Source organism: Muntiacus reevesi, chromosome 3, assembly GCF_963930625.1.
Source record: "Muntiacus reevesi chromosome 3, mMunRee1.1, whole genome shotgun sequence".
NCBI lineage: Eukaryota > Metazoa > Chordata > Mammalia > Artiodactyla > Cervidae > Muntiacus > Muntiacus reevesi.
This window is the reverse complement of record NC_089251.1, coordinates 73,580,357-73,606,848: the sequence shown is the minus strand read 5'-3', so window position 1 is coordinate 73,606,848 and position 26,492 is coordinate 73,580,357. Positions and strand designations below refer to the sequence as shown.

The following is a 26,492-nucleotide window of genomic DNA, read 5'->3' as shown; positions in this document are numbered from 1 at the left end:
CAAACCCTCACTTATCATCAAATCCCTCGATCCCTTGGCCCAGACTGGCCATTCTTCCCAAATGATATAACTTCTCCCCAGTTCTGCCTTTTGAATGTGGTCTGCCTTTCAGCTAGTTCTCAGACCCTGGCACATGGTGGAAATGCCAGTGGCACTTGCTAAAGATCCAAGGCAGGCTCTGGGGCTTCTGTCTCAGCTGGTCACCCTTTGTGAGAAGGCCCTCTGAACAGGAAAAGAGGCAGAGCAGAAGGTGAGCAGAAAAAGGAGAAGCAGTGATAGTGTTGTACAAGGTTAGGGGAAGTCATCAAGAGCAGGGACTGAGTCACCAGAGGGAGACCCCTCCAAGATGCTGCCCCCTGGGCCACTGCCCGACCTACCTCCTTATGGACATGAGTGATGGCAGTGGAGAGTTCTAGGCCGTCAAGCAGATTATTGCCATCATAATCATGCATTTTGAAATAATGGAGCTGCAGCTCTTGTGGGGACATCTCCGCCTCTGGTTTGTTGATGACACCTTCGAGATGCTCCATGATATGCCTAAAGACCAACAGTGAAGCTCAGACCACTTGGCAGTGATGCTGGGCTGGGATCCTGCTGAAATCTTAAGGACTCTGAAAAGTTCAAGATCTTCAAGTACATCCATCCCAGAAAAAACTAACAGAAACAGTGGCAGACCACTCTCCAAGAAGATAGACATAGGCAAGGCCATGAGAGGAGTAGGGGAAAAAAAAAATCAAACAGTTCATCTGTTATGCTGGCAAGATTGTGGGTGCTTTTTCCTTTTTATTATTAGAATACGGTTATAACATTTGGGTGTTTGTGTGCATGTTCAGTCGTATCCGACTCTTTGCGACCCCTTGGACTATAACCCGTCAGGCTCCTCTGTCCATGGAATTTTCCGGGCAAGAATATTAAAGTGGGTTGCCATTTCCTATTCCAGGGGATCTTCCGGACCTTGGGACTGAACCCATGTCTCTTGGGTCTTCTGCAATGGCAGGCCGGTTCTTTACCTAACATTGTTGGGGGAGCTATTAATTTTTTTTTTTTTTCTTAAAGCAATTTAAGAATAATAGACCAGGAATTGTAGGCAGGAATGTGTGAGGCTGACTGGCTCAGGGTAAAAGTTCCAACAAATGATGCAATGTTTGAACATGCCAAGGAAAAAGAAAAAGATCTTGTCATAAGCAAGAAATCTTAGCTCTGTTTTGGACTCTGCCACTACTGCTGGTGTCTGTGTCTATCTGCCTGTCTGTGCTGAAGAGAGAGACAGAGTGAATTCAGGAAAGCCATTCATCCTCTTTAGGTCTCTTCTGTGATATTATGGCAAAAAAAGAACACCTGGACTTACAGGGGGCTACAAGGAATAAACACCATGCTTGGGAAAATGTCAAGGGGTTGTACAAATAGTAGAAGGCAAAGGGGACAGCATGTGCCTTTGTAATTGGCTGCAGCTGCAGACGGGGAGGCCCCTGGACCACAGCCCTGGCTGAATACGTACTCTTGGTCATGCACTGTGTTCTTATCCAGGCCCATGCTGCCGTGATGGGAGGAGCTGGCCCCAGGCTCCTCGGCCCTGGCACCTGGGACACCAAAGGCCCAGAGCAAGCCACACAGGAAGGGAATTCTGAGCAGTCGCAGAGATCTCATGGTCACCGGTACCTGGGAGGTGGGGAACAAGAAGGTGAAAACGAGAACACCATAACTGAGGCTCTTTCAAGATTTGACACAGCACACCCCGGGGAACTGGGTGAAGGAGCAGGGCTGGGGGAGAGAACTGGCCAGCTCCGCCACCAGACTGCAGGATGGCCTCGGGCTCTCCAGGTCCCCGTCACTCAAATGGCCTGGCAGGTCCATGACCTTTCCTGAAGCCCCTTCAGAATGCCAAGCAGCTCAATGAGAGCTTACCGGGATCTGGAGAGCACTCCTGCCTACAAGCAGCTTACAGTCTGGTGAGAGAAATACTTCCTGCCGAGAGCATGAATCAAGGCAGAAAGTGAGGTGTACTAAAGAAAGATGAAACCCTCTGAGAGTTCAGAGGACAAAGTGTCCTTTGGACTAGAGAAGGCCAGAGGTTAACAGACATGGGGACACTTCAGCAGGTCCAGACAGAGGGGTGTGCAGTGAACGTGCAGGAACTGAAGGACGAATGGAAGGTGTGAGTAAAAGGGTGGGTGCAGACAAGTGGGAGAGATACTCCAAGTGGGTGAGTCAGACCTGAGCTTAGAGGGTATGAAGTGGATGGAACAGTGGGCAGCAGGCTGCAGAGGCTGACCAGGCCATGCTGGAGGCAGCTCTGCATGCTAGGCCAAAGAGGCTGACATTGCCTGGGGATGAATGGGAGCCACTGAGGGAGATGAGGGCAGAGATGGTTTCAGAATGGCTCATCTGGCAGTGCAGTGGGGAGGGTATTAGGTAGAGTGAGACCAGAGACAGGGGTTGAGGGAAACAACGGGTGGGTAAGATCAAGGCCCACGGCAGTGGACATTAATCCCTGCCTCATCCACCTCCCAGGGCTGTGAGGGAGGCAAGTACTTGAGCCGCGTGAAAGAGCAGGGGGAGGAGAGCTCCACAGGGATTAGGTTCCATCAAGTACTTCCGGGGTTTGGCTGGACTTGGAGTCAAGGTCAACAAGGAGACACAGCTGGCCTCACAAGCTCCCCGAGGGCAGGGCTGCCTCGTTCCCACCTGTGCCCCCCAAGGCTCAGGCAGCCTTATCTAACTGCCATTACACGGAAAGTCTTGATCCTTCCAGGGCTCACAGACTGACCTCTATAAAAAAGGAAGCTGAAGGACAGCCAGGAGAGCTCTGCTCAGAGGTGTTCTGGCCCCTCTCACCGACCCCAGGAGGCTCTGGAGGGCGGGACCCTAGGAAAACGCCATCCCCACAATGTTTAGGAAAATTTCCCAGACCCGCTTTGCCGGATATCAGCAGTATACCCTCCCTTAAGGAGACAATGGTCCCTGGGATATATAACTTCTAGGTGTAAAAAGAAGCATCGAGTCTCAAGACTGAATAGGGACATCAAAATGCAATTGTCATATTTCATAGCAGAAAAAGACGTTCATTACACACCAAATGAAAAAGAGCAGGCTACAAAAGTCTGTAAAGAACAATTCATTTGGGGGAAATTCCCTGGTGGTCCAGTGCTAAGACTCGGTGCTTTCACTGCTGTGGGTCTGAGTTCAGTCCCTAGTTGGGAAACTAAGATCCCACAAGTTGCGTGGTGCAGCCAAAAAAAAAAAAGAAAAAATTCACTTTTGTAAAAAACAAAACAATGTATGTATATTTCTCATACACAGAACAAAGACTAAAAACTATTAACAAAGATTACTTTCTGAATTATGAGATTAGGAGTGACCTTTATTTTTCTTCTCTTTACTTTTCCATTGCTTCTAAAATTTCTACTATAAACATGTTTTTCCTTTACAAATATATATTTAATGGAATTCATCCCGTAATTTTGTTCCAGTTCTATATAGATGGAATAAAAAGGGGGATTCTGGTTGAGTCTCATCTCTAGAAAATAATTTAGAAACAGCCAGAAACTACATCCCAAATAGAAGTGTCCAGACACTGATGAGGCCACTGCCATTCTACCTGGTACCTGAAATCAAGGTCTCAGGTTACTCTCCACAAAGACTGCCCCAACCAGAGAAGAACAGCTTGTTTTGACCACACACTGGAGAGTTCTGGGACAGGAGGGACCAGAGGGGGGAAGCCTTTAAGATTTATAAGGCATCAGATGTCTCTTTCTCCAGCAAGCCTTATTCAATTCCAAGCCTGGCTTAGACAGTCTCCCCATATGCTCCTAAGTGCTTCCCTTCAGAAGGGTCCTGTCTGTTGCTCACAACAGCCGTGCATGTACCTGTGAACATGTCTGATGACCTCTCAGTACCCTCTGTTGGACTGGGCTCTGTGAGGCTGGGGGCAGGATTCACATTCACAGCACTGGGCACAGTTCCTACAGAGAGGCTGGTGGTTCTCAGCCTTCGTGCCATGGTCCTTGGGAGCTAGGGGATTACCATCCTCACCCATACACTGCCAGGTTCTGATGTCAATGTAACTGAGGATGAAACTTGGTTTTGGCGCTATCTATCAGATAATAGAGCTCAGTGATCAACAGACCCATGGTACCATCTCCTATAACCATGTGGTTGGATACTTAGTATATCAGGTAGGGGTGGGGTAAGGAGGAGAGGTTCTATTGGCATAACACCAAAAAGCAACCAAGTGCTTGGTAATATAGTAACTTTGAGTTCAAATTATCCCCTCTTCAAAGGAGACAGGATAAAGGCCAAGAACCATCCATTTGGGGCTTATCCCATTTTGGTTTGCTGTGCCAGATTTCTAACCTTGAGACCACAACAAAAGCCAAATTTGCAAACACAGAAGAGAAACTCCCCATAGCAAGTGCTATAAGAAGAACAGGGAATCTGACTGCCACCTGACAAACCATACTGCTCACACTGAAAAGGAAATACTAGCAACCCCTTCCGCCAAAAGAACAAGTTGCATCACCCACACTCTAACTATTTAGCTCAAGGCCATAAGCAAAGAGCTTGGCAGATAAGCCCCAGGAGTTCCTGGGTTCACTGGCCTTTCAGCAAGTGTAAAGGTTAGGCTAGAGAAAAATCCAAAGGAGGAGAGATTTCTGAATTTGAGACATCCTTCACAGGAGTTCTGGGGAGAAGCGCTAGACCATTGATGGCGGCTGGCTCCCACAGGGCCTTGACTCTAACAGGGCTTTCCTCCCGGCTCCAGCAGCCTCTTCCAGTCCTAGGGCATTTGTTCCCACTGGTTCCACCTGTCCATCCTCCCTCTTCCTTCTAGGCCCAATTCAAATGTCATCTCTGTGTTCTCTCAGCCAAAACCAACTGTTCCCTCCTCTGACCTGTCTGCGGTCTCTCATACTCACTTGGCCTTAACATATGGTCACATACTGTTCTCCTTAATTTTTCTCTTTCCCTCCCTCTGTGAAGATGGGGAAGCTATTTTCTCTGTCTCTCCTTTACCCTAGTAAATTTATAACAAAATACTGAGCTCACCTGGCATAGTACACCTTCACTCTGTGTCAGGGCTCTGGCCCCTGGAACCCAGGTGTGTTGTTCGCCATCACAGAGGATCTGACCTAAGCTAGAAAAATAACTTCCCCCAGGAGTCCTCCCAGCAGTGGTTTGGCCTGGCCCACTCTCATTGTGTCCTTAGTCTTATCAGCACCGGAGAGTTTGGAGCCAGCCTTCTTCCGAGCAGTTGTAGGCAACTCTTCTCTCATGCCACCGCCCTCAGTTAAGAATCAGACTCAAAGTAGCCACACATCCTGTACTCAGAGTTGATGCCAAGGAAAAACTCTGACTGGTACTTTCCCATTTAAAACTGCCATGGTCCTGGACTGAAAGTAAGGGAAGAACCAAGTTCCTAGACAAAGAAACCTCTACATGGGCTGGGGGGTTGAGAACTGGTTCTGGAGAGGCCGGCAGTTAATAACTTGATCTATTTGTTCATTTCGGAGGGAGCTGCCACGCTTCATTTATACATTTAACTAAACTGTTTCCTGGGTTTCCCTGGTGGCTCAGCAGTAAAGAATCTGCCTGCAATGCAGGAGACATGGGGTTCAATCCCTGGGTTGGGAAGATCCCTGGAGAAGGAAATGGCAACCCACTCCAGTATTCTTGCCTGGGAAATCCCATGGACAGAGAAGCCTGGCAGGCTACAGTTCATGGGATTGCAAAAGAGTTGGATGTGACTAAACTACAAAACAACTTCACCAAACAGCTTGGGGCTGCACAAGGTTCTGAGGACAGGTATGTCTGAGGATAGTATAATCTGTGTGACAAGAACCAGACAGGCTCCTGTCACACAGATTACAGCCCAGTGGAAAAGACCAGTAAATGGGACAGCTGTAGGGTATGGCAATAGCCCCAACCCCTACCTGCGTTAATAGATGAAGGATGATTTTTTTCAATTAAAGGATAGTACTTCAGGTAGAGCAAACATGCTGTAACAAACACCTAAGCCTAGAAGGAACTTGGTCCAATCTGGGAACTAAAAAGGGTTCAATATGGTTGAAGACAGTATAGTGGAGATGGATGAGTTAGTAAAGTAAAAAAGAAAACAGGTCACCAAGGGCATTGAAAGCGATGTTCAAAAGCTTGTAAGAGCAATGGGGATCCACAGAAGGAAGATCAGGGGATGGGGGGAGGGTTCTGGTGGTCGTGATCAGATTTCGGTTTCCAATATATAACAAAGCACAGAGGATGAAGAAGGGGCACAGGGGAGAGATGATGGTGGCCTGAACTTGCTAGAGCAGAGGAACTGGGCGTGGAGAAGTCGGCGTATCCAAGAGAGATTTGTGATGGGTTCGATGTGGATGGGTAAAGCGTGCAGGAGGTGACAATGACGGGCAGGTCTCTGCTTGGGCATCTGGATGGATGGCGGTGCCATGCCCACACAGAGGATACAAGAGAGGAATACAGGCTTCCCCGCCTCCCTGTTCCCCTGGTACAGCCTGGCCAAGCTCGGCCCCTGTCAGGACCTGTTTACTGTCTCACCCAGAGACAGACGGGGCACCAGGGGCAGACGGAGAGCAACGACTCAGGCCCGCGCGCAGGTCCACCGCAGGTCTTCCAAAAGCGCGGAGACCGACCCCGGCCGGCCCATCAGGTTTTAAAGCCCCTACGGCATATGCCCCGGGAGGGAGGCTCTGCTCCTAGTCGGCTAGCTTCCCGCGGCGGCTCGGGGTCTGAGACCCCCCACCCAGGCCGCTCTTGCCTTCCAACCCTAGCCAGAAGCCCCGAGACCCCCAGGAGGAACGCCAGGATCCCGCCCCACTGCAGACTCCTGAATGCCGCCCCCACGGACCTCCTCCTCCAAGGTCGGGCCACAGGGATCACAGGCCGCAGCCAGATCGCGGGAGGCCCCCGGTTCACTCACCCTCGCTGCCACCAGCTGCCACCAGCTTTTCCCCAGACGCGAAGCCCTCCAGCATGAGCCTCGCCAGCTCCCGTCCTCAGTACGTTTTTCCTCCGCTCCGCCCCCTCCCTGGCCCGCTGTGCGCACGCGCGTCCCTTTCTGCCCGCCCATTGGCCCCGCCTCTGACCAGTGCGGAATCCGGCGGGCGGCTGGGGTGCTTCCACGTGTAACGGGCTCAGGCCCAGTAAGGGCTGGGCGGAGGCATTTCTCCTATCTGCCTTCCATAGGGCGACACTCGGTTGGATCCTGGGTTGGACCACCTGAACCCCCAAGTCCGTAGGGGCTAGGCAAGCCCGGAAGCCCCCGGGAATGTAGTAGGATGAGGACGTTGGATGGCAGATGCAACTGGCGTCCAGACTGGCTTTCACCTCCACCATCACCTCCACCTCTACCGGTTCTCTGACAGCGAGTTAGGAAAAAATACAATAGCGTGCAATAATAGTGTGAAAAAAAATTGTTGCCTGCCATTCCTGTTCTGTCAGTATCAAGCCATTAGCTCCTGCAGTTGCTCACCAACGGTGGGCCCTGGGGCCAATTTTAGGATGGAGAAAAACAGGAAACGTTCTGTACTTTAGGTATACTTAGATAGGTTAAGATGCCTCTCTAAGGAAAAAAAATTCAGACAACCCTAGGAAATACAGGGCTGTGGGCTCAGCCAGGGATTGAAAATGATGCAAGGACTTGGTTGAGACAATCATGTTGGGAGTCTGGGAACCGGGAGAACCAAGCAGCCAGGCTTCCTGTCTTTGTATGGGTTGGCAGAATGAAGAAAGAAACATGGATGGTGAAAATATTGTCTAGGATCAAGTACCACTTTCTAATTTTAATAGCTCAGAAAATCATTGCCTCCCTTCTCTGACCATTGTGGCAGTACAGCAGGGGCTTAGTTGCTCAGTCATGTCCGTCTCTGTGACCCCATGGACTGTGGCCAGCCAGGCTCCTCTGCACATGCGATTCTCCAGACAAGAATACTGGAGTAGATTGCCATTCCCTTCTGTAGGGAGTCTTTCTGACCCAGAGACTGAACCCAGGTTTCCCGCTTTAGAAGCAGATTGTTTACCATCTGAGGATAGAGGAAGTCCTATTAATCCCAGACTCCTCCTCCTTTCCTTATTCTGAAGTTTGAGTTAGTTTGCTCTAGTTCATTTTTCAGCTTTCCTTCTGCCATCCATCCATTCTTCCATCTGGTTGTTTATTCATTCATTTATTAACATTTTTTGAGTACCTCCTAGGTACTAGGCTCTGTGCTAGGAGTTAACCAGAGAAATGAATACAAACAAGAAATGGTCTCCTTCAACAAGTTCAGTGTCTGATAGATGGATAAAGCATTTCTCATTCTATTTATCCAACACTTCCACTTTTTCTGTGGATCTTATCCTGTGTCATCTCTCTTGAATCACCAATCACTCCCTCTCTAATAGACCATCCCCAGGATCATTCATCTTGCTGTGGTTTCTTCTCCACTGCACTACTGAAACTGTAGTCTTCATGCAAATTCAGTGGTGCCTTCTCCTTTTCTTTGTTTTTACTCTCCCTTTCGGTACTATTCCTCACAGTCAGTCATTCCTACTTTGAAACACCTTCTTCTCTTGTTTTTTGATGCCCTGTCCTCTTGGTCCTTCTCCTACCTCACTGGCTGTTCTTTCTTGGGTTCTTTTCACTGACTTCTCACCTTCTGCTCAACCTATAAATATCAGGGTACTTAGGGTTCTATTCTTAGTCCCCTTCTTTGTCGACCTATCCACTCTGCTTATGTGATTTCATCTAATCATGTGGTCTCAGGTGCCATTTACACGCAGATGACTCCAAAAAAAGATTTCTAACAGTGACCTCAGCCTATAAGTCCTGAATCCTCAAAATAGCAGCCTACTTGCCATCTCCACAGGAGTGTCTAACTAGGATCCCAAACTTAACTTGGCCCACTGAAATATTTTCACCCCCAAACATGTACCTCTCTGTTTTTCCCAGTTTAGCAAATGTCACTGCCATCCATTTAGTTGTTCAAGCCAGATTCTAGGAGCTACATTCCTCCCACTCCTCAGCTTTATTGAAGTATAACTAACACCCAGGAAACCATCATCCACTACTTAAACTACTGTGAGAACTTCCATATTGATCTCCCTTGCCCCATTTTAGTCCATGAAACATTTGTTTAAGCCATTCATAGAGGATTGTTCTAGAACTTGTAGCTGAACCCATTCCTAACAGGCAAATAACTTGTTACTAGGAGTGGGACACAAAAACCAAATACTAAAATGTGGGATTGGCTAACTGAAGGTTAAGGTGGCCAGTGGTGAAGACTCTCTATTCCTTGTTGGAAAGTTGGTGACCAACATGTTAAGTCGTAAAGAGCTGAACTGCTATCACTTGCTAAACCTTGGAAAAAACCCACATGCCAACCAAAGTTGTATTATGGGAGAAATCTCAGGAACAATACAGAACACTTGAAAGTGTTGCCTTTTTTCCTTCCTTTTAAAGTAGCTTTCAGCAAAATCCTTCAAGAGAGTGGCAAATCCAGATTAGAGAGAATGGATTTGAATGCAGAGATTAAAGAAAATAAGGCCTTGGTGAGAGAAGAGGCCCTGATGAGGTGCAGCTCACAACCTAAACTAAGTGAGTTCCACAATTTGGAGCCTTGCTGGGTTGAAATAAACAATTTTCTTTCTTTGAATATCCAAGTTGAAGTCAGAACAAAGGGAGACAGGGAAGAGGCAGGTTTATCAGGAGATAAGATAGAGGCCCAAGGGAGGAAAGATGGACCACAGGTGGCTTCTCCACCTGCTTCGTTTTGAATTACCTCCACTGCAACTGAGCACACAGGGACCAGCCCCTACAAGACTTAAATATTCTTATACTTGGTCTTGCTTGTTTCCCAAAAAGAAACATTTGAGGTATACACAAGAAACTAATAAAAGAGAACAGAAATGAGAATAAGACCTCATTTTATATCTTTTTGTATTGCTTTAATTTTTAAAAAGTCAAATATATTACCTTTTTTGGGGGAAATATAGTCTTTCATTAGAAAACCATTTGAAGACTCTCTAGATAAGTTATATGATTGTGATTACTCATGCATAGACTTGACCAGAAGCCTAACAAATGATGGAGGGAGTCATATATCCCTAAAATCTCAAGCCTGGTCAACAGTGGTCATCCCTGTTAACAAGGGAGGGGTTGCCAGATCCCCTACAAGAACCTGATATGTGGTCATGGAAGAGACCCCTTGTTTCTGTCCAGCAGGACTGGGCTGGATGTGGTTTACTCTATGTTTTTTATTCTATATTTTTCTGAAAAGAAGAGTTTTATTATTTCTTCACATTGTGCATTGGCTGTGTTTCCCTGTATTTTGATTTGGTCTTCTTCTTTATAGCTTATTGATGCACGGTTGTTCAGAAAAAAACACACTTCTGTTTTCCTTTACTCGCACACACAATACTTCTGACAGCAGATGTGTGGGGTGTTTTCCCCACACTAAGCAATTCTCTGTGACACCAGCTGAGTGTTCTACAATGTAATTCAATTATGACACTAACTGAAGTTAGTACAGTCTTCACAGGTAAAGGACTCAGCTGCATAAGACTGCGGCCCACTTCCGATTCCAGGCTCAGTAAGTAGGTCCCCAGGTTAACCATGACTTCTGTCGGACTCGGCTACAAATTGAAGGTTCCCATGACTCCCTCCTGAGATTTTATCACCTGCTAGAACAGCTCACAGAACTCAGGGAAACATTTACTTGCATTTCCCAGTTTATTTTACAGTACAGGTTATCATAAAAAGTACAGATGAAAAAAAAATTTTTTTTTAAAATAATAAATAAATAAAATTTAAAAAAAAAAGGTACAGATGAACAGCTAGACGAAGAAATATATAGAGTGAGGTCTGGAAAGACACAAAGCCGAGGAGCCCCTGTCTCTTTGGAGCTGCGGCCCCCTGCCCTGCAGACGTGTGGATCACCAACGTAGTAGTCACCAACCCAGAAGCTGTCCAAACCCTGTACCCCTGAGATTTTTATGAAGGCTTCCCCACACAGGCATAATCGATGATTAACTCAATCTCCAGTCCTTTCCCTTTCTTGGAGGCTAGCGGGTGGCGGTAAAAGCTCCACCTGTCTAATCGTGGCTTGGTCTTTTGATGACCAGACCCATCCTGAAGCCATCCAGGGGCCCACCAAGGGTCACCACATGAGAACAAAGGACACGCCAATCACCAAGGAAATTCCAAGGGATTTAAAAATCATCACGAACCAGGGTCAAAGGCCAAATATTAGAACAAAGATGCTCCTAGTGCTCCTGTCACTTTTGAAATTACAACAGAATCACAGCTCTGTGCCAAGAACCAAGGGCATGCATATATATATATATGTGTGTGTGTGTGTGTATATATATATATATATACATATATATGTATATGATGTGATGTGAAGTCACTCAGTCATATCCGACTCTTTACGACCCCGTGGACTGTAGCCTACCAGGCTCCTCCGTCCATGGGATTCTCCAGGCACGAATATTGGAGTGGGTTGCCATTTCCTTCTCCAATATATATGTGTGTGTGTATATATATATAGTTTTTTTCTATTATTTCACAATAGTATACACAAAAGTACACATACATAAAAGAATACAGCTCAGTAAACTTTCAGAAATTGAATACCCTCATATAACCAGCACCCAGATCTAGAAGAACATTACCAGCATCCTAGGACACCTGCCTGTGTCCCCTTCCATGCACCACCCTCTCCCTGAAAGGTAACTGCTGTCCTGACTTTTTCTGATACCACAGAGCGGCTTTTACTTGTTTTTGTTTTTTCTATAAATGGAACCACACAGTACATACTCTTGTCTATAGCTTCTTTTACACTGCATTGTTTTGAGATGCGTACATAGTGTGTATATCTAGAATATTCATCCTTATTTCTGTATGCTGCTCCCTCTTCCCTTCTACCATCAGTGGACATCTGGGTGGTTTTCAGTTTCAGGCTGTTATAAATTATGCTGCTTCAAACTTTGTAGAACATATGTTTTCTTGCACCTCTGCTCACATCTCTGTCAGGTATTTACCCGGCTCAGAGTGAATGCGGGTGTTCAGTTGTGTTAGATAGTGCCAGAAATCTTTCAAAGTGGCTGTGTCAGTTTAGACCAGAAAGAGCATATGGTGTTCTATTGGTCCCCATCCTCTCCAACACTTGGAACATCCCATCTTTCACATTTTAGCAGACAATGAACTTGTCTTGGCTTAAATCATCCAACCGTGAGAAGCCACACCTGAACCTTAAAGAGGGTTCTGCAGGGTACACAGAGAACCTAGACTCCAAGCAGTTGGCAGGAGCTGGCTGAGACTCCTGCCTAGGATTACCTCTTATATGGAGTGAGTGCCCACCATCCCAGGTTAAATATGTATGTGGGAAAGAGGGGGTGCAAGTAGGTTTTAAGTAACTCAAGAGATGCACCAGGCCAACACTGGTGAGTTAGTGGGTGATAGCCCAGTTTCTATTTTCAACACCCTTCTCTCTTGTCTATCTCTACAATAAAGGCTAAAATATATTAAACACTCACTTCCCCATCTTTTTTGGCAGCTAGATGACAAGGGGCCACAGTTCTAGGCAATGAGACATAAGGGGAACTTGGGAAATCTTTTGCTTTTCTAATAAAGGAGACAAATGCAGACCTCTCCCCTTCCTCCAGTTCTGAATGGGGATGTACAACCTCAACCATGGAGGGAAGTGGGAAAGGATTTAGAAAGACTACTCCAATGCTGTGGGGCCACTGAACCAACACCAGCAGCTGCTTACTTCCAGATATCCTCTTATGAGCAGAGGACTCCTATTTGTTTAAGCCGCTCTAAGACAGTTATTTGCAGTCCAAAACATTCCCAAGTGACACAGAGGCCAAGAAAGATGTGGACTCAGATGGGAATTGGATTTGTCTATGTGAGGTCACTGTGGGCTCAGAGACCAGTTTATGTGGCATTCTGGGCAGCAGCCAATGTACAGAGGGTGGTGAGTGCCTGGCAGGTAAGACTGGGTATAGCAAGTGTGGGCAAGCCTTTCAAGTTTGCCTGTGAGGGAAAGGAAAGTAGCTGGAGGAGGATGCAGGACCCAGAAGGGTTGTCTTTAAGGTGGAGGACCTTGTGCATGTCGAAATCATTTTGAGAAGGAGCCCAGCAAAGACGATATTGAAAAGAGCAGAGTGGAAAAAACTGAAAGAATGAGGTTATTGAGGAGGCAGGAGAGAATGGATATAAAGCTCAGATGAGTGTTAGCCTGAAATTTGGGCATGCTGAATTGCTTTTGTCATGTTCTGGCTACATCCATGTGTAACTTAGATGCAAAAAAAATTTTTTTTTAATTAAAATTCACAATGCGTACATTAACCATTGTATATATGTAAATAATTATGCAGACTACCATTCTGAATGAATGACCCCTAATTCCAATTGAGCCTTCAAGTCAGGCAAGAGAGTCTTCTATCTCCTCTAGGCAGCTTGCTGTCCCAGTTTCACAATGATGATTTCAAACTTTGACCCAGCTGCCTGCCCTTCCCCCGTCACAGAACTCCCAGAACTAGAGGCTTCCTAGGTGGCTCAAGCAGAAAAGAATCTGCCTGCAATGCATGCAGGTTCAGTCCCTGGGTAAGGAAGATCCCCTGGAGGAGGAAACAGCAATTCATTCCAGTATTCTTGCCTGGAGAATCCCATGGACAGAGGAGCCTGGTGGGCTACAGTCCATAGGGTGGCAAAGAGCTGGACACTACTGGAGTGACTTAGCATGCATGCGCGGAGGGGCACACAGCGGGCTTGCAGCACAGCCTGGACGAGGTGCAGGGCTTTGAACCTCCCTCCCACCTCCCACCTCTTAAACATAGTTTTTTAACAGTCTTGAAACTGAGGGCAGTCATCAATTAGAATCCTTGAACTATAACTTGTTTAATAAATAACAACTAGCAACCCACCTTCACTAATCAAGCTTGCTTTAATTGTTTTTGCAAATTGCATACCCTCCAAGCTTCTCCGTAGCTTGGACAACAAATCACAAGATTTCTTTAACCGTGCTCTATAGAGAAAAATCTCTGACGTATGGGTCGCTATAGTAAAGGTTCTTAAGTTGTTTTTCAGGAACATGGGGATAGTCTTGCCCAATTCAAACTGGTCAAGATGACTGACCATTCAGCTGTGCAAGTTTCCAATGGACGTCAGAGGGACAAAAACTCCATCCTTAGGTCATGCTAATGCTGCTATTTTCTGAACATGTGTCCCATGAAGAAGCATGTAATGCAAATACACCTGCACACAACACTGATTATTTTACCTTTTTCTTATCTTCAACCCCCTTTCCCCATGCCTCAGACCACCCTGCTTCTTTATCCCATAAATATCCCAAGCCTCTCACCTTTACAGAGGTGGATCTGAGACTTGTTCTCCCATCTCACTTGGCTGTCTCATGAAAAAACCCTTTCTCTCCTGCAAACTTCACATCTCAGTGCTCAGCTTGCTGCGGAATGGGGCAGATGGAACTCATTTGGTAATAGTCTGGTAGTTCTAGTATCTAAAGTTATTGTGGTCTAGTCCTGCTTCTGTGTTTATTTTTTTGACCCTGTGAAAGCATAATAAGTGAAGTCGCTCAGTCGTGTCTGAGTCTTTGCGACCCCATGGACTGTAGCCTACCAGACTCCTCCGTCCATGGGATCATCCAGGCACGAATACTGGAGTGGGTTGCCATTTCCTTCTCCAGGGAATCTTCCCAACCCAGGGATCGAACCCAGGTCTCCTGCATTGCAGCCAGATGCTTTACCTTCTGAGCCATCAGGGAAGCCCTAACTTATGAAAGCATAACTCAGAGACATTTAGTTATCTGCATGCCAAATGATATACTTACTTGTTTTAAGGAGGACAGTCACTAGGCTGTTGTCAACAAAAAGGGCTTTATGAGAGAAGAAAAAACTAAAGACACCCTAGGCACAATAAGTTTTTGGATTCTTTTGGTTTGACATTTGGGTGGGGGGAGGTTAATTGATTAGCTGTCATCTAGCAGAAACTACGGAGAAGGCAATGGCACCCCACTCCAGTACTCTTGCCTGGAAAATTCCATGGACAGAGGAGCCTGGTGGGCTGCAGTCCATGGGGTCGCTAAGAGTCGGACACGACTGAGCGACTTCACTTTCACTTTTCACTTTCATGCATTGGAGAAGGAAATGGCAACCCACTCCAGTGTTCTTGTCTGGAGAATCCCAGGGATGGGGGAGCCTGGTGGGCTGTCGTCTATGGGGTCACACAGAGTCGGACACGACTGAAGCGACTTAGCAGCAGTAGCAGCAGCAGCAAAACCTAGTCTGTGAAGTGTGCTCTTGAATAGGCTGATTAGGATAAAGAAACAATTTCAGCCACTGTGAGATTCCTCTGATGACTTGGAGAATTTAACTGTGGGAATATTCATGCCAGGCTGAGGCTACTGTATTAGGCAAGGTCCGTGTCACTTCCCTCCTCAGAATTTCTCAACTCTCACTCATGGTGATTATTTCCTCCTGCATTTTGCAATTTTAGGTAATGGGCTCATCTTTAGAGGGGTTTTGTCTATAGCAATCCTGTATAGTTCACGTGGAGCATATAATCCTTTCAAAGAGATTTTATATTTGCTTCTCTCTGCTTGGTATCCACTTTTAAGTTAATTTTTCAGCTTGTGGGCCCCTGCTTTCTATAGGGAGTATAAAATTGAAACCTAGAACTGAGTAAAGGCAGACTATAATTTTAAATTCTCAATTCAGTCACTCAGTTGTGTCCGATTCTTTGTGACCACATGAACTGCAACATGCCAGGCTTCCCTGTCCATCACCAACTCCCGGAGTCCACCCAAACTCCTGTCCATTGAGTCGGTGATGCCATCCAACCATCTCATCCTCTGTCTTCCCCTTCTCCTCCTGCCCTCAATCTTTCCCAGCATCAGGGTCTTTTCAAATGAGTTAGCTCTTTGCATCAGGTGGCCAAAGTATTGGAGTTTCAGCTTCAACATCAGTCCTTCCAGTGAACACTCAGGACTGATTTCCTTTAGGATGGACTGGTTGGATCTCCTTGCAGTCCAAGGGACTCTCAAGAGCCTTCTCCAACACCACAGTTCAAAACCATCAATTCTTTGGCACTCAGCTTTCTTTATAGTCTAACTCTCGCATCCATATATGACCACTGGAAAAACCATAGCCTTGACTAAATGGACCTTTGTTGGCAAAGTAATGTCTCTGCTTTTTAGTATGCTGTCTAGGTTGGTCATAACTTTCCTTCCAAGGAGTAAGCATCTTTTAATTTCATGGCTGCAATCACCATCTGCAGTGATTTTGGAGCCCAGAAAAATGAAGTCAGCCAGTGTTTCCACTGTTTCCCCATCTATTTGCCATGAAGTGATGGGACCGGATGCCGCAATCTTAGTTTTCTGAATGTTGAGCTTTAAGCCAACTTTTTCACTCTCCTCTTTCACTTTCATCAAGAGGCTCTTTAGTTCTTCACTTTCCACCATGAGGGTGGTGTCATCTGCATAATCTAAGGTTATTGATATTTCTCCCGACAATCTTGATTCCAGCTTGTGCTTCTTCCAGCCCAGCATTTCTCATGATGTACTCTGCATATAAGTTAAATAAGCAGGGTGACAATATACAACCTTGACATACTCCTTTTCCTATTTGGAGCCAGTCTGTTGTTCCATGTCCAGTTCTAACTGTTGCTTCCTGACCTGCATACAGGTTTCTCAAGAGTCAGGTCAGGTAGTTAAATTCTCAAGGGAAGTTTTCTTTGTTTTTTTTTAACCAAATAAAGAGGTTATAACAGGACATTCTCTATTTCCTTGTGCATTTCTGCAGTTTCATTTCTGGTACATACTTTCACCGCAGGTAGAGCCCTTTCAGAGTTCTAACTTTACAGGAAAGCATCAGGTCTGCCTCTGTATTCTTGTTAACCCAAGGTCTTTCTACCATTGCTCTGCATCTATTAAAACTCAAAGTCCAGTAAACCCCCAGGGAAGCCTCTGCCTCAGCTCATCCAACATTTCTGCACCCCCCCCCCCCAATTTAACTCCCTCTTAATTTTGGGACCATCAAGAATGTTCCCTACTTTCTTGTGAGCTTAGCTATCCAATTAACAAAAAGCTTAATTCATTTTACAAGCATCTTAACATGTTTTGGAAGAAACAGAACTGAATACATTTATAGAACATATTCACATTCATGAAGAAAAATATATTCTAGAATAATTTAATATAAATGTTTTAAATTAGAATATGTGACAATAACATCTTGAAGATTATCTTGAATAACAAATACTCCTTGTGGTATTCATTAAAAAATCTTAATATTCATTGGATATTTTCAAGAGTGCTCTTAAGTTTTTGATAAATCACATATTGACAAATTGGGAGTAGCTTGGACATTGAACTAACTGATCCTTCCATGAACTGACCTTTAGGGATCTGGGCTGCTTCAGTACTTTTTTTAAAGTACAGGTTAGTTCAGTACACTGCATTTTTTTTTTTTTTTTTTTTTTGGTAAAATGTTGACACATGCCTGCTCAGGCTAAATTAACTTGACTGTATCAACTGACTTACTTGGTGGAAAAAGGTAATTCATAAACCAGTTCCTATGCTGACTTTTCTTTTGCCTTCCCTCCCAGATTCCCACTGTTATGGTTTAATCCCCTCTAAGCAATATTAGGGCTTCCTAGGTTGCTCTGTGGGTAAAGAATCCACTTGCAATGCAGGAGACCCAGTTTTGATCCCTGGGTCGGGAAGACCCCCTAGAGGAGGGCATGGCGACCCACTTAAGTATTCTTGCCTGGAGAATCTCATGGACAGAGGAGAGTGGCAAGTTATATAGTCCATAGGATCAAAATGAGTAGGAAGTGAATGAGCACGTACACAAGCAACGTTAATAATTATTTTCTCCACCCAACATCTCACACAGTTTTAATAACAATAAATGAAGGGATGGATGAGTGAATGAATTAGTTAATTAATTTTTTCCCCATCTACTTACTTTGTTTCCTCTTCCTGTTTTACTGAGATATAATTGACATAGAGCACTGTATAAGTTTAAGGTGTACAGCATATTAGACTTACACACACCATGAAATGATTATCACAATAACTTTAGAGCATACATCATCTCATATAGATGCAAACTTAAAAGAAATTTTAAAAATGCTTTTTTCTTGTGATGAGAACTCTTAACAACTTGTCACATATACGGCAGTTGTATATCACGTTGTATAATACATGCCCAGTGCTTATTTATCTTATAACTGGAGGTTTGTAGCTTTTGATAAGCTTTCTAAATTTTTACAGTGACACTTGTTGACCTATACCTGAAATTCTGATTATTATAAATATACTGAAGAACATAATGATAGAAATAGGAAAAAGAAGGAAGAGGCAAGAGAAACATTTTAAAATGTTTTAAACTGAGTATTATGCTTCTTTTTAAAAAATATATTGCAGGAATTGAATATTGAAAGCACAAAGAGCTAAACTGTAGGATATAGACAATATTAAAACTGACTTCAGATGAATGAAAGGGAATTATAAAACCCAGGTTGGAGGGAAAGGCTTCATAGAACAGGTGCAAATTGAGGTGAAGAACCTGGGTATTGAGTCAGGACACAAGGATTCTTACAAGCCATTAGGTAAACAAACCCAATAAACTATAGGTTATAGCCTGACTAGTCACATCATAAAAGTCCTTTCATATAGAGGGTATTTTCTACAATGATCATTTCTGCCTTTCTAATAATATTTAATTTTATAAAATTCTAATTGATATGTTACTTTCCAGCATCAATTACTGCATGACTTGATTCCAGCTTGTGCTTCAACCAACCCAGCATTTTGCATCATGTACTCCTCATATAAATTAAATAAGCAGAGTGACAATATACAGCCTTGACGTACTCCTTTCCCAATTTAGAACCAGTCCATTGTTCCATGTCCATTTCTAACTTTTGCTTCTTAACCTGCATACAGGCTTCTCAGAAGGCATGTAAAGTGGTCTGGTATTCTCATTTCTTGAAGAATTTTCCACAGTTTGTTGTGACCCACACAGTCAAAGGCTTTGGCATAGTCAATAAAGCAGAAGTAGATGTTTTTCTGGAATTCTCATGCTTTTTTCTATGATCAAATGGATGTGGAAATTTGATTTCTGGTTCCTCTGCCTTTTCTAAATCCAGCTTGAGCATCTGGAAGTTCTCAGTTCACATACTGTTGAAGCCTAGCTTGAAGAATTTTGAGCATTATTTTGTTAGTGTGTGAGATGAGTGCATTTGTGCGGTACTTTGAACATTCTTTGGCATTGCCTTTCTTTGGGATTAGAATGAAAACTGACCTTTTCCAGTCCTGTGGCCACTGCTGAGTTTTCCAAATTTGCTGGCACTGAGCAGATGACCCACAAACTGGAGAACATTTATACCAAAGAAGTTCTTGCACTGTTACAAAAGTTCTAGGACCCACAATGGGTTTCCCAACCAGGGAATCCGGTTGGGATTTGATTACAGAACTTCCAAATGACTGGGGCAACTTGGAGGGGACAAACAAAATCTTGTCCACACCAGGACCCAGGAGAAAGGAGCACTGATCCCACAAGAGACGGAGTCAGACTTGCCTGTGAGTGTCCTGGAGCCTCTGGCGGAGGTGTGGGTTGACAGTGGCCTGCCATGGGGTCAGGGGCAGTAAATACAACAGTGTTGGCATAAGTTCTCTTGAAGGAGGTTGCCCCTACCATAGTTTGGCCTCAGGCCAAACAACAGGGAGGGAATACAACCCCACCCATCAACAGAAAATTGGATCCTCACATTCAGTTCCTCCCATCAGGAAGCTTCAGCAAGCCTCTTATCATTATCCATTAGAAGGCAGGCAGAATGAAAACCACAATCACAGAAAACTAGCCAAACTGATCACGTGGATCACAGCCTTGTCTAACCCAATGAAACTATGAGCCAGGCGGTGTAGGGCCACCCAAGACAGACAGGTCATGGTGGAGAGTTCTGACAAAACGTGGTCCACTAGAGAACGGAATGGCAAACCACTTCAGTATTCTTGCCTTGAGAACCCAATGAACAGTATGAAAAGGTAAAAAGGATGGAGACACGTCTATGGAAATACTGGGGATATACAAGGAAGTGTGGCCTGGAGCAGAGCTGAAATCACTGTAGTCTTCCCGCAGACTGGAGAGCAGAGGCTTCAGGCTCTCAAAGTCAGGAAGGATGGCTGCAGCTCCAAGGCTGGAGTCCCAGAGGCAGGAGGGGGCCAGCAGTGCCTCCTAGGAGAGTTGTCTGGGTCACAGGCAACAGCTCCTCTACCCAGAATATCTTCTCCCTGCAGATTCAGCTGGGCTTGGGCTTGCCCAATTCATTAGCTCCTTATCTTTACAACTTTCCATAGTTTACAAGCAAATTCTTTCTGAGTTTCTTAGCTGAAATCCTTGGGAAAAAGAATTTTGTTGAGGCCATCTTTTTGTGCCAAGTCATCATTATAGCTGATTGGTCCATGGGTGGTCTGGCTTCCCTTGAAACAAGAGTCTCCACTTTGGTTTTAGGGTCACTCATATCTAAACAGACAAGGTTCCTTGTCATGGAATGACCTGCTGAGGCACATTTTGGGGCTATGAATGAGTGGGGCAGATTCTCATAGAAGGGAGGAGGGTGACTGAGCAAGCCTGAAGCAGCCGGGATGGTGGCCTCTCAAAAGTCCTCTGGGGAAGTATCTCCTTCAGCCTTTATTCCTGTCAGGGCCCACATACACGCAGGGACCTGGGGAAGGAACAGGCCTCTTGCAGCCCATTCTAAAACCCACTGTTTTAGTTTGGATCCTTTAAAAACAGCCTGGAGCAAAGCTTACTAAATTTTATTGAAAGATCAAAACAAACACTTAGGTGGAGAAAGCAGACTGCCCTAATAACTAGCAAGTGTCATATCCTAATGCAAAATTTCCTCAACCTTATTACAAATCAAAGAAAGGCTTTGTCAACTACAAATTGGCACTTACCAAGAGCATTGCCAATGACTGAACAACAAGGCATTTGCCATCTGCCTCTACTGAGATTGAACCCCATGCTGCTATAGCTGGTGACCTTCAACAAACCCCTGAGGGAGTTTAGGATGGAGTGAGGCACTCTGTGCTCCAGGGAATCTGGTGGGACAGGTCTTTAGACAGTTGGATGTTTTTAGGAACAGATTTTATGATCTCAATCCTTGTCTCATATTTAAAGAAGCACTAAATCCCTTCATGGTGACATCAGATCCTCATGACTAACAAAAAGCCTTCTGTAAATTGAGTGCTTCATGGTATTGAACTCCCCCTTCACCAAAACCTTATATATTGACTTTCCCCCACTGCCCTTTGGAGCAGTCTCTCAGAGCTCTCTGAGATGCTGCCTCCTGGGCTGCAGTCCTCATTTTGCCCCAAATAAAACTTAACTCACAACTCTCAAGTTGTACATCTTTTTTAGTCGACAGCTTAATTCTTAATTTTGGCCTATTACACTGGCAAAAATGTAAATATCCATTGTTAGGAGGGTACAGACAAAGTGTATAAGAGGGTATACTCTCATACACAATGGAAATGCTCACTCAAAGCCTTTAAAAAAGGTGTGGAAAATGAAGTATTTCCTGCTATATCAGTGGGCAAGAAATATCATAGCTATTGCAATTCCAGCCCTCCAAATGTGAATTTTTGAGCCATGCCAACAAGCGGCATCACTCCCTACAAGAGGAACTTAAAGATGTCACAGTCATCAGTGGTTTATAGCCCTCCAGTGTGACCTAAGGAAATTCATGAAGAGAAGAATGTATCTGTAAAAATGCAGGGTACTGGTCCCATATAGGCGAGATGCAGGTGAAAGGAATGACTTCAATAATCCCAGACTCTTGCATCTTCCCATACAGGCAAGAACCCTAAATTTCTTAACTTGATATCTATTTTTCCTTACTTAACAATAATCTTTGATGTTCAGACTGCCTGTCCGCTTTGTTGCAAACTTGTATATAGCCTGACTCCCTCTCCTGCCTCTGGGAAGCAGTCCCTCAGGGCTATTGAGATGCTGTCTCCCGGGAGTCCTAAACATTCCCACCAAATAAAGCATTTCTCAACTTTCAGGTTGTAACTAATTTTTTAGTCGACAGGTGCATATGGTCCAACTCAGTAATTTCATTTGTAGTGGTGTGGGTGGGTTAGTCGTTCAGTCATGTCCAACTCTTTGTGACCCCAAGAACTGTAGGCTGTCAGGCTCCTCTATCCGTGGGATTCTCCAGGCAAGAATACTAGAGTGGATTGCTATTCTGTTCTCCAGAGGATCTTCCTGACCTAGGGAATGAACCCAGGTCTCCTGCATTGCAGGCAGATTCTTTACCGTCTGAGCTACAGGGAAGATCTCATTTGTAGTAGGGATTTGAAAATTTACCTAATACTCCCTAGTGTGAAACACAAATGCAGCCCTTTGGTTTTATATAACTGATCTCATTTCCTCTAAAAGCAACTATCTTGGTGGAAAGTGAGAGAAAACTACATTTGTTCACTCCACTAAATCACGGTTTAATTAAATAATGTAACCTGTCCATTTAGACCCTCAGTCTATCCAGGTAACTTCTCAATATCTCAGGTTTTCTCTCTTCTATTCTACTTCAAGATAGTTTTAGGTATATAGGTGATGGGAGGGTTTACATAACCTTATGGTGGTAGAGAAAAGGCTCTTTGGAGTTCATGTATGTTACAATCCCATTTTAGTTATTAACAAAAAGGGCAAGTGTGTTAAAGAAAAAAAGTCTGGAAATGTATACTGAAAAGTCCTATCTTTGAATTATCTCTGAGAGGTGGGATTGCCCTGGGCCACTACACTCTTTTACATTTATGCATTAGTGCAATTTTATAAGAAGCATGCATTAATTTTATAATCAGAAAAAAGAATAATGATGTTTTAATTCCAGTAAAAAACAAATAAGTACAACAAAAGATGTTAAGCTGGAAATTTTTATTGACATGCTAAGATATGATAGTTACTGATTGTCAAAGTAAGGTATGAGTGGACCACAAAAATGCAGATCTTCAAAGGAAATTTTCAAAATCTGGTTACCTGTCTCTTGATCTCTCACCTAGGGAATCCCCCCCTCAGAGAGAAGATAAGAAGCGTCAGAAGAAGGGAAGGTTTCAGGGGGGAGGTTTTGGGGGTAGGATTTCTTTGGGAAAAACCTAAGGAGTCACCTGCTTCCTCACCTCAAGTCTAGTGAGAGAGGTCTCAAGGGGACTGACCACTGCGGGAGTTTGACATGGCCTCTGTCACAGGGCACACGCTCTGGTCAGGTGCTGGCTGGCTCTGGAAAGTTAAGCAGCCTTGGTAAAAAGAAGTGGATCTGGGCACGAACTGCTCTACATTCTGAGTGCAGATCAAAGGAGACTAGAATCCTGGGGGCCAGGTGAGGAAGAGGCAGAGGCAAGGTCCACCCCCGGTGAAGCCTGAACAAGAGCCTGACCTGTGAGGAACAAAGAGGCAGATGCTAAGGCGTAGCCTGTGGGAAGCAGAGGAGCAGGAGGAGAGGGAGCTGGGTCTGAGAAACCCAGCATGGGAGTCTCCCAGGACCCCATGAAGGCCCCTAGGAGTCAGGTTTAAACATGCCAGGGACCTATGGATCCCCGGGTGTAGAACCTATGAAGCCATTCTACCAGGAAATTTCCTATCCCCCTTCCCTCCAGTCCTTTTCCCACTTCAACCTTAAAGGTCAGAAGCAGCAGCAAGATAAGGAGGAAGAGAGTAAGAAAGCAAAGCAACTGAACACAACCCTCCCTGAGGCTGTAGACCGCCCACCTGCCATAGGCCCTAGCTTTGGGGAAGTGAGAGAGAAATCTTATCTTTGAATGAGGGTTTAAATACTAAGTAATTAAGTCTTTATTTGTGACCCTTGGACTTTTAACTAAGGGTGCCCAGAAAAATTTATATGGGATGGGATTTTTACAGGTGCCCAGGAAAAGACCATCCTAAACCCTCACTAAAGCCATGGAAGGGATGGACTTGGAGGCTCTTATGCTAAGTAAACTAAGAACAGAGAAAGACAAATACTGTATGATATCACTTATATGTGAAAGTACAAAATACCACAAACTAGTAAATCAAAGAAGAAACAGACTTACAGATATAGAGAAGAAACTAGTGATTACCAGCGGGGAGAGGGAAGGAGGGAGGAGCAAGACAGAGGTAGGGGATTAAGAGGTATAATCTTCTATGTATTATGTATAATATGCTATAAGAATATATAGTACAATATTTTGTATAATTTTATTTCCAATATTTTATAATAACCATAAATGGAATGTAACCTTAAAAAACTGTGAGTCACTATGTTTTACACCTGAAACATAAAATATTATATATCAACTATACCTCAATTTTTAAAAAGGCAATGGAAGACAAAAATAAAGTGGCTTTGATGAATACAACTCACAAGTTCTGTGTGTTCAGCATACTGGTTATAAAAGATTCTTTTCTTAGAAACCACTCTGCCTTGAGTTCCTAGATATACTGAAACAGTGCCATTCAGATATCAGCAAGTGTCCCTCATTCTTTGGAGATCTGGGTAATTCAATAGCTTGGAAACATTTGAGCTTGTCCAATAATTTCTCTTCATTCCTAGAAATTTACTCACCTGAGGTGCCTCTTATTTCTGTGTCTGTTTTGCCTTCTGCTCTTTCCTCTCATCAGCCTGGATGCAGAAATAGCATCTCTTAGCATTCCCTATGTAGAATCTCCTCACACAAAGAGTAGTTGTGAGTAGTGGAGACTTAACTGAAGTTTTCCTACCTCTTCAAAGTGGAAGTGTTTGATGGTCAAGGAGGTTTCTTTAGGTAAAGTTCAGTTGAGTTCCACATTTATGGAGTGACTGCTGTTACCAAGAACTGTGATAAATGCTGGATACACAGAGTAGGTGATAGTCTCTATCCTCAAGATACTTATAGTCTAGTTGCAGAGAGAATGTAAGAAACACAGTAAACGCCTGGCAGAGCCCATGTCGCCATGGCAACACACAGTGGAATTGGGGAGTACAGTCTGAGATTAGGATGGGGGGAGTCAAGGAAGGTTTCCCTCTGTGATAAAACAGAAGACTAACAAAGTAGCAGATTGGAAACAGAATCAAATAAAAATTTGAGAACAAAGAAATATAACAGGTGTTTAAAAACTCAAGGGTTGGGTTTAACAACAGTTTGGACACATGAGAAGAAAGAATCAATGAATCAGAAAACTTGGTAGAGGAAACTACATAGAATGAAGAAGAGACAACAGGGCAGAAAACACAAAAGCGAACATAATAGACACAGAATACAGAGAGAAGGCCTTATTTATATCTAGTTGGTATAAGTCTACTTGGAGCTGAGAATGAGCAGGGACAATTTTGAAGATAATTAAGAATTTTCCAGAACTGATGAAAGATGTCAAGCTCAGACTCAAGAAAAAACCCCAAGAAAAGTTAATAAAACAGATCTATTCTTGGCACATTAAATCTGCAAAAAGCAAAACAAAAAATTAAAGATAAGCAGAGAAGAAAAAAAGATTATTTCCAAAGAAGCAACAGTTAGAGAGCTTGTGCAACAGCAACAATGGAAACCAGAGAACAATGAACTGTCTTATCAGTGCTAAAAGAAAACTCCTAGTCCAAAATTCTACATCCAGCTAAAAGGTCCTTTAAGAATAAACATGAGCAGACACTTTTAGACAAATAAAAACTGAGTGGTTTACCCACTAGCAGAAATACTGTATTAATTTTCTATTTTTGCATAACAAGTTACTATAACCTTAGCTGCTTAAAACAACATCCACTTATTATCTCACAATTTTGTTGATGAGAAGTCCAGGCAAGGATCAAATAGGTTCTCTACTCAGAATATCACATGGCTGAAATCAAAGTGTTGGCCAAGGCTAGGGTCTCATCTGAGGCTCAAGGTCCTCTACCTGGACCTTGTAGTTGAAAGCAGAAATGATATCTAAAAAAAGTCTAAGATTTGAAAGTATACAAATCATATTTTCTGATATAATGCAATTACACTAGGAAACAATTCAAAAAACTCAACATTTATTTGGATATTAAGAAGGGCTTTTAAATAACACATAGGTTAAATAAGGTATCACAAAGAAAATTAGAATAATATTCATGGGATACAGTTGATAAAGGGAAATTTATAGTCTTAAATGCATATATTAGAAAATAACAAAGGTTAAAATTAATGAGCTAAGATTCTATTTCAAAAAGTTATTTTCTATTCTAGAAAATAAAATATTGTATACTATACTATTACAAAGATTTACTGCCTATGCCTGGGCATTGGCATCAAGTTTAGCTGTGTTTTCTGCACCAGTCAATGAAATGTTTACAGAAGTGTGATATGTCACAGCTAGGCAGAAGTTTTACATACAGTTCACCGCACTGTCTCTTTTCCCTCTGTCATAAAGATTGTCAATGGTCTAGACAGTGACTGTTCTGATAGCTTGAGTCACACAGTGAAAACAATGTGGAAAAG

General features: G+C 43.9%; 1 protein-coding gene across 4 annotated transcripts in view; it reads right to left on the bottom strand.

Annotated features, from left to right (window-relative positions):
* Window positions 1–26,492, bottom strand: part of MCFD2 (multiple coagulation factor deficiency 2, ER cargo receptor complex subunit) — a 39,155-nt gene that overhangs the window by 2,652 nt on the left and 10,011 nt on the right. The window contains exons 1-3 of one of the 4 annotated variants that reach the window (XM_065929324.1): window positions 6,932–7,030; window positions 1,499–1,659; window positions 378–537 (exon numbers count right to left, since the gene is read on the bottom strand). In XM_065929324.1, the coding sequence (XP_065785396.1) occupies window positions 378–537; window positions 1,499–1,647 (309 nt within the window). In that variant the 5' untranslated portion in view covers window positions 1,648–1,659; window positions 6,932–7,030. Of the gene's footprint in view, window positions 1–377; window positions 538–1,498; window positions 1,660–6,859; window positions 6,879–6,931; window positions 7,031–26,492 lie in introns of those variants that run through there. The other 3 variants (XM_065929325.1, XM_065929326.1, XM_065929327.1) reach the window with 3 other exon arrangements.